The 15,865-nt window shown below is 40.4% G+C and overlaps 1 protein-coding gene across 1 annotated transcript; it reads left to right on the top strand.

The window, feature by feature from the left end:
* Window positions 1–301: 301 nt before the first annotated feature.
* glceb (glucuronic acid epimerase b) lies at window positions 302–15,288 on the top strand. Its single transcript, XM_049717883.2, has 5 exons — window positions 302–490; window positions 4,826–5,331; window positions 5,898–6,143; window positions 10,360–10,649; window positions 10,908–15,288. The coding sequence occupies exons 2-5, from the start codon at window positions 4,839–4,841 to the stop codon at window positions 11,637–11,639; spliced, it is 1,761 nt and encodes a 586-aa protein (XP_049573840.1). The 5' UTR covers window positions 302–490; window positions 4,826–4,838; the 3' UTR covers window positions 11,640–15,288.
* The last annotated feature ends 577 nt before the right edge of the window (window positions 15,289–15,865 follow it).

Genomic DNA, 15,865 nt, shown 5'->3' with positions numbered 1-15,865 from the left:
TTTTAGAATATTTATTTCTATTTTTCATTTTCATTTTCTTTTTTTTCCAGAATTACATTTTTAAATGATAGAAACAAATAATTTCGAAAAACAAAAACCAATCACTCGAAAAATTATTAAAATTATATGTCAATGAAAAAGCACCCCAAAACGCTCAGGAAAAAAAACATTTTTTAATTAAGCGCATTCCGTTTAGTCTTCCTCTATGTTAAATTGCCAAAGAAATGTGCCTTTTTGATTGGTTCGTGTAGTTGTCGTTTAATCTCGCGATATCAGAAAGCCTTGCAGCTCCAAGCAGACTGACGCTTTAACTGTATGCTGGTCAGTCGCCGTTGTGCTTAGAAGGCGGTGTGTTATGTCTTCCCTCCCTGGTTGATTCTGCCAAATGTGAAGTCGGAATATTTAATCTAAACACCAGGCGAAAACAACTTCTGTCGGCGTGGCCAAATAAAATTTACCTCCGCAACATTGATCATCATTGATGCTGCAGGTAAGGTCGCGATCACGTCTTTTTTGCCTTCGTTTTTTTACGCATTCATATACGGCTAGCTGGATTACACTTGTATTTAACGAGCTCTTAAAAAAGACACACACATTAAAAAAAAAACACATCAGCGATTGTCCTCTCTCTTGAAATATGTTTTTCCTTGAAATCACTTTGCCGTTTCGTCTCTACAACAGCATCGATCACATAGGCTCTCCACAACGGAACTAGAAAAAGAATGCAGTAACTTCAAAGCTCCATGTCCTCCCAGGGATATGAAACCAGCCTTTGCTAAAGCTTATATGCTAACGACATGTCTGCTTAATGTAAACTGGTTCATTGGCTCTGGGAATGTGCTCTTTTTGTGCACAGTGTGTAATCATGAGTAATCAGCGTCTTTGTTGTTGTGAGGCAACTAAACTAGGAGACTCACACTTGTTAGTTTCGGATCCCATGCCAGCAACTGTGTGAACCTCTTAGGTACCCTTGTTTATTCCCAGTCAGGATGGCCACAGAACTGTTAGGTTTAAATCTCTTCTCAAAGTAATCGTCCCGATTTCGTCCCGATTTCGTCCCTTTCCGTAGTGCACGGATTTCATGCAGATGTCAAACTGCTTTCTTATTTGCAGATGTCGCGTTTTTGTGAAATAATGATGAGACGTCTGTCAATGTATGTGATGTACTTCACTAATGTTGACGAGTTTTTAAAAAAAAAATTCATTGCGATTATGAATTTCAAAACAATGCAATGGCAAAACCCGCAAACATCAGTAAAGGGAGTTCAATCATAGATCCATGGTACTATGTTTATTAATTCCAAATAAAAGACTGCAGTTGTGTTTGGAGGAGTTGAAGAAAAGATCATTAATTGTTTTCATGCACATTCATAGTACATGATGTGGCCTATGCATGTTTCGACACTGTATAAGGACTTTCTTGAAATTAGCCATTATTTCTCTGAATGAATTATGTTGTCTATGTATACTATGTATATATTTGTGTGTGTGTGTATATATATATATATATATATATATATATATATATATATATATATATATATATATATATATATATATATATATATATACGTATATATAACATTTGAACATATATACATATATAGTGTTTTTATAATTAATACTTGATTGCATTAGTTCACTCAGGTTGTGTACAGACTGAAATGAACTAGACTCTATCACAGCTGACTTTGGGTGAGATGTAGTCACCAGTCAATCACAGGGCACAGATGGACCAGAATACTTGGGAGTAAACACACATAGAAAGTCTACGTTAACATCACACATTTTGCCTGGAGCCGAGATTTAAACCATCAATCTCAGAACAGTGAGGCCGACGTACTGTCCTGTTGTTTCTAATTAGGTCATTTAGCTTGTGGTGTGATTGTAATAGACACTTTAGGCTGGATTTAAACCATTTCTTTTCAAATCGTGGTGCGGGCCCCCGATGTTACCTCGGGAACATATTAATTAAGATACAATGTTATGCTGGATCAATCACAAAGCAACAATGAGTTTGGTGGCTGTGGCGAAAGTAAGAAGCGCTGAGACCAGGGAAAAAAGAAACAAAATAACCAAACATGGCGACATCGGTGGACGAATGCCTGGATGCCGCAATTAATTCTGTTCTTGCAGAAGCGCTTTGTGCATTTCTAACTGGAAAAGAGATTTCTGCTTTTTTAACTTCCTGATTAGGATTTCCCTTGCTTTGATCGGTCAAAACAAAAGTTACCACATCACCCAATTAGATATTTTATGTCATTTGAACTATGCAGTGTAAATCACACCTTCTTGTTCAGGTTTATATTATGCAATTATCAGCATGCAGTACATGGCCAATACATTATTGTCCCATTCTGAAGAGCTACTCGCGGGTCATGAGTATCTTGCTCAAGGACAGTTTGACATTGTCACAACGGCTCAGGATCAAACCCATAACCTTTGGTTTGGGAGATGACCCTTTTACCACCCTGGCCTCTACCATTTATTTTTTTAACGCAGCAGTTCACTGAAATGTTGCTTAATAACTAGCTCCAACTCCAACGCACGCTTCACCTCAGTGGTTGAGTTGCCCTAAGGACAAGGGTTCTAAAACATGTCTTAACATTTCCACATCACATGGCTTCATTCTTTTGCTTTCATGCTTCCTCAAGTAGTTTCTTGCACATTGATAATGTAATGTGGTGTATAGCATTTCTCACAGGGTGCGATTTGACTTGTGGTGGTGGTGGGTGGAGTGTGACATCAAGCTTGTCTTTGCATTATAAAATGACAATTGTGTGGCTCCATTTAGTTTACTGTAGTATTTGTTATTTCTCCTTGCAACTATTCTAAGGATTTAAAACACAGCCATGCTGTTATAATACATTAGAAGACCTAATTGAAGATGTGTTGACGTGAATGTATTCAATTCGGAACAGCGATAATTATTGACCTAATATTATTACGAGTCAAGCTGCTGCACAAGAAATATCCTTTACTAAATGTTCAAAATGTATTTACAAGAGTGAGCCATAAAGTTAATCCTCTTGATTTATATGGGTGGTGTCCACTTAAGAAAGGTCGAGTGTGTGGGACAATATGTAAATGCAATGTAAATGGTGTCAGCACAGGGTCAAACATGGATAGTCATCTCCAAGAGGAGCTCAAGTGCTGCTTGGCTTCACTGCCCTGTAATACACATTCCGGAGGAAATTATTTCATGTTGTCTACTAGAATTGCTGTTACCTTACCATTACGTTACGTTCCAAATTATTATTATTATGCAAACTGATTACAATGTGAGTCAATGCCATTGGCATTCAGTATAATTTCAAAGTCAGTGACTGTTAGAGAATAATTTCAATGTTCTTAAACAAACTTCACAATGGTAATTGCAAGAAATTGAAAATAGCCATTTACTCATTTTGCAGGATCAGGACGTTCTATTTACAGAAATCAAAACCTTTTTCAATCAAAAACAAGTTCCAATTTAACCGTCGGACTTCATATTTGATAGTAGCTTTGCAAGTCCAGCACCCTTTGAGGTTGAGTTTTTGACCAGCTTCTGCTTGATTTTTTTTTTTCAGGATGTTAGAATAGCCTCCCAAAGTTGCAGTTTCAATGTGAACCCCCACCACCCTCGTAGAGCTTTGCTTGAGGATGCATCAAAGGTTCTTAACACATCTTCGGTCAGTGGAGGATTTTCTAACCAGTAATGCCAAAGGTAGTCCTTGAGGTGGTTCACTGCCTTGCACGCAACCCTGGATGATCAAGATGGGCGGAATAGTGGATGGCCGCCAAGTGCCAACTCGGCTACAGTGTCAGCAGGGAGTTAGCAGAGTCATGTTTTGAGCCGGAATCATCAGTCCTAGCTATGATTTTTGCGTAATTTTTGTTGGCCGGCCACTCCTTGCCTCACCACCATTTTTTGTTTTTTCAATTTGCGGAGAATGGCTCTCATGGTTTGCTCCTTAGAAATGGCTTTTTAACTCTTTGCCGACTGATTAATGTCAGTTAAGGTCATTTTTCATCTCTTCTTGAATTCCTTCAGATGGATCCTTTGAATTTTGTTGCATTTAAGAGATCTTTTTATTATGGCAGACAGATTCTTTTTGTGTGATTTCTTAATTGAATAAAGTCCCAATGATCATCGTCACACACACATCTGGGTGTGGTGAAATTTGTCCTCTGCATTTAACCCATCCCCATGTGATTTTAATCCATCCCCTGGGGGAGAGGGGAGCAGTGAGCAGCAGCGGTGCCGCGCTCGGGAATCATTTGGTGATCTAACCCCCCAATTCCAACCCTTAATGCTGAGTGCCAAGCAGGGAGGCAATGGGTCCCATTTTTATAGTCTTTGGTATGACCCGGCCGGGGATTGAACCCACAACCTTCCAGTCTCAGGGCGGACACTCTACTACTAGGCCACTGAGCTGCATGTGAATAGGACTCTACAGGTAATTAGGCTTGGGTGTGGCGAGTGCAAACAAATTCAGTCTTCCATACTCTAGAGGTAATTAGGCTTGGGTGTGGTGAGTGCAAAGGAATTCAGTTCTTCATAAGTGCCAAAGTCAGCTGGGCACCTGCTACATGAGTGAAGATATGCAGTACATGAAAACTATATCCAAAATGATTATTCTCAACAGACCATATGAGTGTCCTTTCGAACATACTGATTATTGATCTCAAATTAGAAGGATTCAGTTTAATGTATTTTGGCAGACACTATGACCACTTCATATGTAAGGAGGCACACAACATCCAACACAACATAAACATTTGTCGTGTGAGTCCATTACATTTATATCCAGTTTTATTGACTACAATGTTTTTGTTCTTTTAGGGAAGTTGCGGCCATGCGTTGCCTGGCAGCTCGAGTCAACTATAAGACCCTTATTGTTATCTGCGCTCTTTTCACACTCATCTCGGTGTTGCTGTGGAATCGCTGCACTAGTAACACCTCCCTCCATTTTTTGCCTCGAACCGCATTGGTGGGACCAAGTCCCAAGGAAAGCAGCCAACAACACCCTCCACAACCTCCGGAACCTCCACCTGTTGTCGGTGGCATCAAGCATGAGGAAATTGACTGCCAGATCAATGATGAATCCACGATCAAATGCCGCCGTGAGGGGGGCGATATCTATATGCCCTTCAGTTGGATGGAAAAATACTTTGAGGTGTCTGGCAGAGTGGTGCAGTATGATGGCTATGAACGCTTTGAGTTTCAACAAAGTTACTCAAAGGTTTATGCCCAACGGGAGCCATATCACCCAAATGGAGTCTTTATGTCTTTTGAGGGCTACAATGTGGAGGTCCGTGACCGAGTGAAATGCATCAGTGGAGTGGAAGGTAAGGCTTTTTGCAGAGATATATTGGTACATACATCAGTTGTTCATCCATTAAATTACAGCCTAAGGCTTGCCCCAATTTGGTTACATGATTTTCAGCTTGTCAGTATAGCAACAAAATTGGATGTTTTCGTAATTTTTAAACGTCTCTAAGCGTCAATAATCGGAGGAGCGTACAATTGCTGAATGGAACCACAGTCGCTTAATTTTGCGCAAAGTGTCAGGATTTTAGTATTAGCGTTTAAGAGTGAGAGTAACAGAGCTGTTTCCAGCCAGCCAGCGCACTCTCTGTGGACAGTTATTGTATAGGTACAACATTGTCACGCTCCTTGTTTTTGGGTGACTGAAGAACTTGTGAAATTCCCCTGTAGCTTAGTCCTTCAGAATAGGGGGGTGTGGGGCGAAGCTGGTGACCCCAGGGAACAAGGTAATTAGGATACAATGTTTTGTAGTTGTGTATTTATTACAATTTTATAGACATATGATACTATTTATAGACTCTGGGGCGTGAAATATTTTCTTCTTCCTGGTGGGTGGCATAACAGAACATTTCTTTCTCTTCTGAAGGTGTGCCTCTGTCTACTCAGTGGGGTCCTCAGGGCTACTTCTATCCCATCCAGGTTGCCCAGTATGGCTTGAGTCATTACAGCAAAAACCTAACCGAGCGTCCACCCCACCTGGTGGTGTATGATACAGCCGAGGAGAGAGATAGCCGAGCCAGCGTGGCAACATGGAGTGTGCCCAAGGGCTGCAGTTTCAGCCGTGTCCAGGACAAGAGCCGAGCTACTTCAGTTCGCCAGTTCAGTACCCCAGGTATGTACGCATTCTGTGAGTCCCCATGGCTTTGGGAAAAGAGTTTATCGCTTGTTAACTGTAGGTAGTTCGATATGAGTTCCACCCGCAGGACAGTTTGATTTGTATGTGTAGTGTGACTCATACAGTGTCACACAATACACTACCAGCAGACTGCGTTGGTTGGCAGCGGATCCACTCCATGATGACAGATTCCTAAAAATAATGTTACACAAGCAAATAGTAGACATTATGCAATGATTAGTGCCAAACTAACTTGAGAGGCTTGAAAGTTTTATAAACCCGAGTCCAGACAGGATTGTTTTTGGTTCAGAAAGGGGGACGTTTGCGGAAGCATCTCATCTCACAGTTGCAAGTCAGAGCGTGGCCGGACGCCGTAGTAGCATAAGTGGCTGCTTCATTCTCTCTTCCTTCCAAGTCACATAGCATCAAAATGACTTACTCAATCCACCTGATATTGTCATCTGCGTATTGCTTCTCTTTTAATAAAATGTCAACAGACTTGGACCTCTTCGGCTGTCCAACAACATGCCTGACCTAAATTAACGTAACAAAGGACCACTACGACTGCCTAAAAACATGCCTTTTTAAATCAAAACAAGACGTTCTATACAACGCGCTTTCGGGGTTAACACAATTACCAAATTCTGGACCCCACGCAAAATTTAGATTTAGGTGAATGTTATTTATTAATGTGCGGTGTGAGTGTTCAAGATTATAGCAAAAGGAAAATGTGAACATATATTAAAACTGAAAATTTTCCACCCTAAGCTTAGCGCGTTAGCTGTCATGATTGTGTTGAGTGCCTGCTGTTTTTCTCTCTAGTTGTCCTCTACTGAGGTGCTGTCTCACTGTAATCCCCCCCCCCCCCCCCACACACACACACACACACACACACACACTTTCAGCCTCTCATCATCAACAATTTCTTTGCCGTTGTCAGGCTCTACACTTTTTTCCTCCCGCTCCTGTCTAACCTCACCGTGCTTTACGGCTCAACTCCCAATCATCGCTCTTTCCTTGCTGTTTTCATCATTACTCCTTTAGTTTTTTTCGCAGCACTCTGAATCCTCCTTTTATCTGTCTTGTCTTGCTGCAGATTTGGGCCTGTCATCCACTACTGATTTCCATCCACTTTTCTGTCTTTTTGTACTGTCTAAGCATTGGAATTTGCAATCATACTTACATGGTGTGGTCTGAATTCTATTCTCATCAGAAAGCCCAAAGTATGTCTTTTTTCTCCACTGATGTCTGATTCTCTCTTTATCTAGTTCTGCTTCCTTCTACTTTCTCCTCTTATTTTTTGTTCTTCGTGTATCTAGGGCACAAGTGTTGAGCACCACCTCAAGTCCTCTGATAAGTGGATCAATTGTGAGTCTCCTGATAATAACCTACTGTCTGGGATCTGCTTATTCCTATGCTGTCCTTTACTGAGTACCTTCATGGCCATGGGTTTGGTTGAATAAAACAAGTGCGCAAACAATATTATGCTAATGTATTTGAATGAATAAATTTCGGGCTCTCAAATAATTTTGTATATTTCCAGCTCATCCTTGATGAATGTGAGCGTTAACATCGGCTTTACCGAGCCAAACATTGTGGCAATGTTGTGTGGGCAGCTGTATAAAGCTGGCACTATTTTTTTTAGAGAAACTTTGTAAGCTAAAATATCTCAATTGTTTTTAGGGATGTATTAAAAATTCCCTCACCGGAAATCTTTGGCCAAAAATGGCCCAAAAGTGCATTTTCAGGTTTAGACAAAACTACATTTGTCACCAAAACAACACAGCAGAAATTGGATGTTGTGAAGTACCAACCAGTTTGAAACCTTGGTCTCTGTAGTGTAGGGCTGGCCGTGATGTTGTCGTAAGACTGGGGCACTACCATGGAGCTTGTGGTAAGATAAGTCTTACAAAAACAGAGGGTTAAAAACAAAAGGTCAATTTAGAGGAGCGGTTCTTAACCTTATTGGAGGTACGGATCCCCACCAGTTTCATAAGTGCATTCACTGAGCCCCTCTTTAGTGATTTTTTTTTTTCTTTTTTTCTTTCCAAATTCAAGACATCAATATTTATTACTGGTGCACAAAATGAGCCATGCATGAACATCACCTTGTTCAAAGAACAAAACCAACACAGTGCATGAATTCAACTAATTACATACCTGCAAATTAGTGTGCCTCTGCAAGACCAGTTCAGATATGCGTCATCACAAATTTACACAGTAAATCAGGTGTGTTCGGACCTCCGCAACGGAGGCTCTGCCGAACCCCTGAGACTGACTCACTGAACCCCTAGGGTTCGATCGAACCCAGGTTAAGAACCACTGATCTAGACGTAGCAGTGCATCACGCTGCAAAGGCTGACCAAGGTGCAACTAGTGCAGCAACACCGGTATGTGCCGCCTGCCTGCAAACCTGACTGACGGCATTTGTGAAATAACACCAAAGTTCGCCCCTCCCTGTCTCTCCAGCAGCCATATATATGTGCATCCAGAAAGATTCTCACAGCACCACAGAGTGCCGTTTTTGTCCTTAGTTTACACATTGGTTTCTGGTTTCGGCCAAGAATTTTCATTTTTGATGCAATGTTCGGTTTGAAATGTTAATAACATGTTCACACCAAGTGCCTTTAACACAACGAAATATTTCAACGCATTTACCTCACACCCTGTTGTCTGGGAAGCTTGGTCTTGAGACGTCCCTGTATGAGTTAAGCTCTTTTTACACCGCATTTAGTATGACTCAGCCATTCATTGTGTATGTGGTGAGGGGCGGGGACCACGAAATGGAGCATTTCTGGGCGGTGCGGCACAGTGAGAGGTCTGCCACCAGCGGCAAGGCGTCAAGAATAGGAAAATATTCTATTTGAGAGTGTCGGCGCCATGATGACACACGCCTTTTTTTTTTTCTTTCAACAGTGAACGATACGTCTTGTCGAGGTGTGGTCTAACCCGCTGCACAATCTCCCTTTTTTAATTCCTGGTAGGCCGCTACCTGTCATTTTGCATTGCCACACGACTTCTTCGCAATGAGCAAGTGGAGTGTGAAAAGGACTTTAACTTCAGTAGCTGTCATCTTTTGATGATGTAGCCATCGCCTTTGAGTCACACGACAATACTCAATACATCTGACTTGTGCACAGTCATGCATGAATAAAGTGTACATTGACCGTTGTCAGTGAGAGCCTCTGCATACTTGCAACTGAATTTAAAGTGGATAGTTTAACAACATGCCATCGCTGTCACCTCCTTTGAACAGCCACATTGAAGGGGCACACAGAAAAAGTGGAATCTCGTCTATATTCTTTACCCATCCTTTATCGATGGCCGAGTAATCACAGGGCCAGAGTACAAATCCACTTACTCTCTGCATTCCCTTAAATAATGGATTTATGAGTGCATTAAAGAGCTGTAGTCATCGAGAGGCCCCTGCCAGACTGTCTCTCTCCTTCATTTCTCCTCCTGACGACTGTCTTTGTGTCTGCGGTCTTCGTCCTACCATCTCGGAGTATGCTACTATGTGACAAATAATCTTTCTGCTTGACAACTGTCTTCTCTCTTGGCTCATTTTCTCTCCTTTTGCTGTCCGACTGCATTCAGTGTCCCTTATAAGCCACCATTCCATTACTTATCCTCATTTTTGAATCCCCAACCCCCTTTCACCTCTCACCAACTTTTATAGGGTCTTGATTCTATTTTGAACTATGCAGAGTAAGAGGTAATGTGGTGAGAGAAAGGATTATTCTGAGATTTGCTGGCACTTCAGTGGGATTGAAGTGAATTCACAAAACCTACTGAAATAATTATGCTGAGCTTGGAAAGACTTTATTCAGAGAAAGAGGCGTTGTGGCAGACTGACAGCAAGCTGAATACTTCACTGACAAAACTGCATTACCACTTGGTGTTGTACTTTACCTCTGATTCACCTCTGTTCTTCCTTCCCTTCTTTTACTTTATATTATGAGCAGCAAGCCATAACACATCTGTCATGTGCATCCTGAAATAGCTTGACACTGTTGGTTGAAGATACCCCGTAATATTGAATATTATATATTTAAAAGTATTATGTTTTTACATTGTAATGAAGCGAGTTGATTTTTTTTTTTATCTTGCTCTATACACAGAGTCAGTTAAAAATAGTCTGATGGCCTATTGGCTCACTCCAGAATTGTTGAAATTCAGTCTAATGAACCTCTCTCTCTCTCTCTCTCCACAGAGTCAGAGGCAGTGTCACTCCTTATAGATAACACCAAAGACTTCATCCTCAGCTTGGACATCAAGTTCACCTCCAACGGCAGCTTGTCTGTGATCCTTGAGACTACAGAGAAAGGCTCGCCCTTCACCATCCACTACGTTACCAATACGCAACTCATCGCCTTCAAAGATCGTGAAATCACCTACGGCATAGGGCCCCGAACCACGTGGAGCACCCTGATGCGTGACCTCCTTACAGATTTTAGGAAAGGCGTTGGCTTGTCTAACACCAAGGCTGTCAAAGCCACTAAGGTTGGTGAGCTGCTTGTTCTGACTTGTCACGTGACGATCGTAGTTATACAAGGCTACAGTTGTGATTACTAGCAAATGCATTTGCACTTGATCTACAATTTATTGCGTACGATTCCACCTATAAAGCAATTTTGTTCCCATTTCCCAAATGCTTATTGAGTGTTGTGAAAAGGAAGATGATGTAACACAGTGCTGAACATGCCCATTTTTGTCTTTGTGTTGAACATAACCTTTTAACCATCATTGTTTCTCCTTTAGATCATGCCCAAGCGAGTTGTGCGATTACTTTTGCAAGGACGGGGATTTGTTGACAACGTCACTGTCTCCACGACTGCCCACATGACCGCCTTCTTTGCCGCCAGCGACTGGCTAAAGCGGAACCAGGACGAACGTGGCGGCTGGCCCATCATGATCACACGTAAATTGGGTGACGGCTTCCGGCCTCTTGACCCTGGCTGGTACTCGGCAATGGCCCAAGGCCAGGCCATGTCCACCCTTGTGAGGGCCTACCTCGTCACCAAGGACCGCACTTACCTCAACGCTGCGCTGAAGGCAGTCGGACTTTATAAGGTGCCGTCGGCGCAGCACGGGGTCAAGGCTGTATTCATGAACAAATATGACTGGTACGAAGAGTATCCCACCTCACCGGGTAACTTTGTCCTCAACGGCTTCATCTACTCCCTGCTGGGACTCTACGATTTGAGTGAGACAGCTGGTGAAACGCTGGGCAAGGAGGCCAGGCAGCTGTTTAGCCGCGGCATGGAGTCACTGAAGGCCATGCTGCCGCTCTATGACACCGGGTCGGGGAGCATCTATGACCTGCGCCACTTCATTTTGGGCACTGCGCCCAACTTGGCTCGCTGGGACTACCATACCACGCACATTAACCAGCTCCAGCTGCTGGCATCAATAGATAACTCTCCGCTCTTCAAGGATGTGGTGAAGCGCTGGAAAGGCTACTTGAAAGGCAATCGCGCTAAGCACAACTAGATAGATTCGAAAATCTAACGTGTGAATCGAGGCTTGATTGAATGTGTATGTGAGTAAGCTTGTGATCTGCGTCACTCTGTAGGCGTTGCAGTGTCGTGGTTTTTTTTTTAAATCCCAAGGATGTATAAGTAGCTGCAGCTTTCAACATTAAGATGAGTGCGCTCTGTTACGGGTGTTGTGTTCTCTGCTGCACCGTTTGTAGCACGCCTTTTTGGGAAGAGCTCGGGTTTGTAATTATGCACAGACTTAATTTAACTTAACATGCATTTTTTTTGTCTTCAGAAACTGATTTGAAATAACTTGGAATGCATTTGGAATGCATTTTTTTGTCTTCAGAAACCGATTTGAAATAACTTGAAATGGTGGGTCCATTTGAGCTATTTTTAAATTTTCATTCAAGATCAGGGGTATTTTTCAAATTTCATTCTAGATCAGTGGTTCTTAACCTGGGTTCGATCGAACTCTAGGGATGAGTCGGTCTCAGGGGTTCTGCACTACGGAGGTCCGAACACACCTGATTTATCGTGTAAATTCGTGATGACGCATATGGTCTCGCAAAGGCAACAACCTAAGTCACACTGATTTGCAGGTATGTAATTTGTTGTGAGTTCATGCATTGTTTTGGTTTTGTTCTTTGAACAAGGTAATGTTCAGGCACGGCTCATTTTTTTGCACCCGTAAAAAACATCTATGTCTTGAATTAGAATTATTATATTTTATTTTATTTTTTCCCCCCCACTGGTAGGGTTCGGTACCTCCAACAAGGTTAAGAACCACTGTTGTAGATATATGTTGAAAACTATATTAAGACGTGTTTGGAGGATGAAATTGCCCCCAAATTTTTTTATCACATAGTATGCATTACACTACCACACACAAACGACAATACAAATAACTTGCCCTTGATTTCCACTGCTTTTCAGTGAAATGGTGGCACCTTAATTAACCAGAATGCTGCTATAGATGCAAAGGTTAGAGGTCAACATCAAAAAAAATATTTGCAATGGTTTGTGAGGCTCCCATGTTTGTTTAAAAATTGGAAAACCTTTCTATTTTTAACTGCGATCAGCGTACATGGAAAGATGTATCTATTTAACAATTTATTTTAGAAAAGAGCTTTTAAATTTGTTGCTTTTTTTTTTATTTTTCCATCACCAAATTTTGTGAGCTGCCGATGGAATACAAGGTAAATTACCACACTAGCATTTGCACGACTGGCTAAACGGATACAAACGATCAATAACCAAGGTGGGCAATGTCTGCCAATCAAGCCTGTTTTAGCACAATTTCAAATCGGTTAAGATTTGCTCAGTTCAGTTTATGAGGTTCTTGCAATCAAATATGTCGAAAACACTTAGCACGACTGTTTCTACGAAAGGGTTTTTGCGCTTTTTTTTTTCCAATTGGGCGTCTTTCTTTACTGATTTGGCATGGGCACTAAAAGTTCTCTCATTACAACTTACCATTCCAATTTGTAAATTCAGCAGACAAATATAGTTGGTTGAGACAATTTTCAAATACAGCGCTGTGAACATTTTAAATGCCTAAGAAGCCTGAGGGGACTTATTGAGAGTCTTAAACACCCCCAAGTAGATTCTCATTTTCCCTCAGTGTATCATACATCAAACATCTCAGCTTTTTTTTTATTGTGTAGCCAAACTGGAAGTCTGAGTCTTGCCAAGAAACCTGTAGTCTTGAAATTCCTGGTATAAAATTGGAATGACCCAGGGGTTGTTTTACCCCAAAATTTGTTGTTTTGTGCAAAACGTTCTGAAAAGCTTCTGTCCAATTTTTTACCCTTTAACCCAGCAATGTTAAGGGTGTAACCATTCAATCATGGAATGTGCTGGAGTGCCTGCACACAGTCTGGTATGAGTTAGCAAAACAAAAAGACTTTCTGAATGATGTTACTATTGACCTTGCATAATATTCACAGTCGAAGCGCAGTTATCCACTAGCCAGCGATGCGCCTCTCTGCTTTCAACAGGGACTCTTAAGACACAAAGTTGGATTTTTTTTTCTTATGGGAAATTGAACTAAATATATTCCTTATGACAATAATCAGGAGACCGTGCAGCTAAAAATGTTATAGGTAAAAAGACCATGAATAAAGTATATTAATGCACAATTAGGATGGAAATAGCAGGAGAATAGAATATTATTGTGCTATTTTGCCTAAAATAATATCACAATACAGTGATGATGTGATAACCCACATTTGTTGGGCTTACCGGGACACTGATGTTTGCTAATGATGTGATGACTTTTAGAAACGGTGAGACGCACAATAAGCAAAATTGAATTTATCGATACAATTTTGACAGAAATACACAAATTGACTTGTCATTTTATTACAATAAATCTGGTTTGTTCACAGTTTTTCAGGAGTGATATAAAACTCGCTTTTATTTATTTTTTTCTAATACATCACAGTTAGCATCATGTAATATTTATTCATGTGTGTATGTCATTTTCAACCTGGCATACTTGGAGCACTTGCAGGAGTAGGCAGCAGTTTATTTTTAATTTTTTCAGGTTTATTGAACTTTTTTCCCCCCAAAGGCAAAGAAATTTAATAGATTTTGTGTTTGATTGTAACTAAATGAAAGGGGTGGCTAGTTGGACAGGGGACAGAATGTTAAAAAAAACAAAAGATGACTTTATTGGTTGTTTACAGTAAGTAGAGACACTAGTCGTATTAACAATGATTCAATTAAGGTGGGCGAGATGGTTAAATGGAGGTGAAATAAATTTTTCGATTCGTAATTCCTTTCGTATTGGTGCTTTACCTTAGTCAATAGTTTTCTTTGTTGTTGTTAGTTAGCAACACGAAACAGTTAAATCTAATAAGAGGTTGTTTTTTTTCTATGAACACTCGTGCTTGTTTGTATTTTTGTTAGTATTTCTGAACTCATTTTAAATGTCACCATTAGCACAGTAGCTCAATTTTTTTGTTTTGGTTATACCAAAGTTGCATAGTAGAGAATACTTAAATGTATATATTTTTATGCAAAATATTTCAAGCATTTTATGGACTTCAGTCATTTCGGAAGAGAACTCCATGTGACTGTGCCTTTTAACTCATGCTTGTGCAGGTTCGAGTAAAATTTGCTCTACTGTTGTTTAAAAATAGAAATGGACAAAAAGCTGTACACTCCCATGATTTTTTTTTTCTTTCAAGTTCATTTAAATGTGGATTTGGGGTCTATTTGTCTCTTTTGTTTAGAGTAATTTACAGAGAGTTAAAGATTTTGCTGTTCAAACAAAAGCACAAGTTATATTTAAGATACTTAAAAAAACTGTCTATTTTTGGCTTTAGTATTTCTTTCCCAGATGAGGTGCAACATCTACATTAAGAAAGCTGCTGTTATTATTCAACTATACACTTTTCTTTACCCTCAGTTAACTTTTTTTTCTCACTATCTGCTCGTATAGTTGCCACTGAGTCAACCTAATTTATGCAATAAAATGTTTACTTTGGTTTGTGTCATCCCAGAGTGGTTCTATAGACTTCCCAGTCAAAGCACAAGGTGCAAATGCTAACATAAATAGATGTGTTTATACTCCAAGTAAAAGTTTGTGCTTCAAAACTAGGTTGTTTTTTTTTTTCAAAAATTTAGAAGGAAGGTAAATAAAGGCATTTTCTTGATCTCTGTGTCTGTTTTTAAGGCAAGAGAGGAGCATAACTGAATTACTTTAACTGTATTAATGTTGTCAAATATTCAAAATGTTATTCATAAGATGGAGGAAAAACTCATTATTCAATATTCTATGCTCCTTTTCCATCCCAGTTGAATTACATATTACTGTCCGGTAAAATTGTGGCATAGTGGAGGTCTGCGTATTTGTAGTTAAGCTTACCCTGAAGTTATTCTTCAATAGACCAAAAACCTTTTGTCAAAAGCTCATTACTGCCATGTAATGGGCTTCATTTTAACCCCAATTGATTTCAGACTGAAATCAGCAATTGGTAACATGGTAACGCAACTCAAATCAGAAAGCCCCGTAATTGATTATTATGCTCATCCTTTACAATGTGTCTGCTGTTAAAGTTCTGGCTGGTCTATTGGTCATTATTTGAGCCACTGTGAAGGTAATTGGATCCATGAAAGTAATCTTTTGGTGGACTTGAAGAGGATAGGCTAGTCTTGAAATGGAAAGACTTGTTGACTGTTTTTTCTGTATTCGCCTAATCAGTTATTCTCAGCAATGTTACACATATTCAG

This window comes from Syngnathus scovelli, chromosome 4, assembly GCF_024217435.2.
Source record: "Syngnathus scovelli strain Florida chromosome 4, RoL_Ssco_1.2, whole genome shotgun sequence".
NCBI lineage: Eukaryota > Metazoa > Chordata > Actinopteri > Syngnathiformes > Syngnathidae > Syngnathus > Syngnathus scovelli.
The sequence above is the reverse complement of the archived record's forward strand: the minus strand, read 5'-3'. Positions and strand labels throughout refer to the sequence as shown.

Bases quoted from the DNA above. Each gene is read 5' to 3' on its own strand.
- glceb (XM_049717883.2), top strand. From the start codon at position 4,839: ATGCGTTGCCTGGCAGCTCGAGTCAACTATAAGACCCTTATTGTTATC. The intron at 5,332-5,897 runs GTAAGGCTTTTT...TCTCTTCTGAAG, and splicing joins ATGCATCAGTGGAGTGGAAG to GTGTGCCTCTGTCTACTCAG. The intron at 10,650-10,907 runs GTTGGTGAGCTG...TTTCTCCTTTAG, and splicing joins AGGCTGTCAAAGCCACTAAG to ATCATGCCCAAGCGAGTTGT.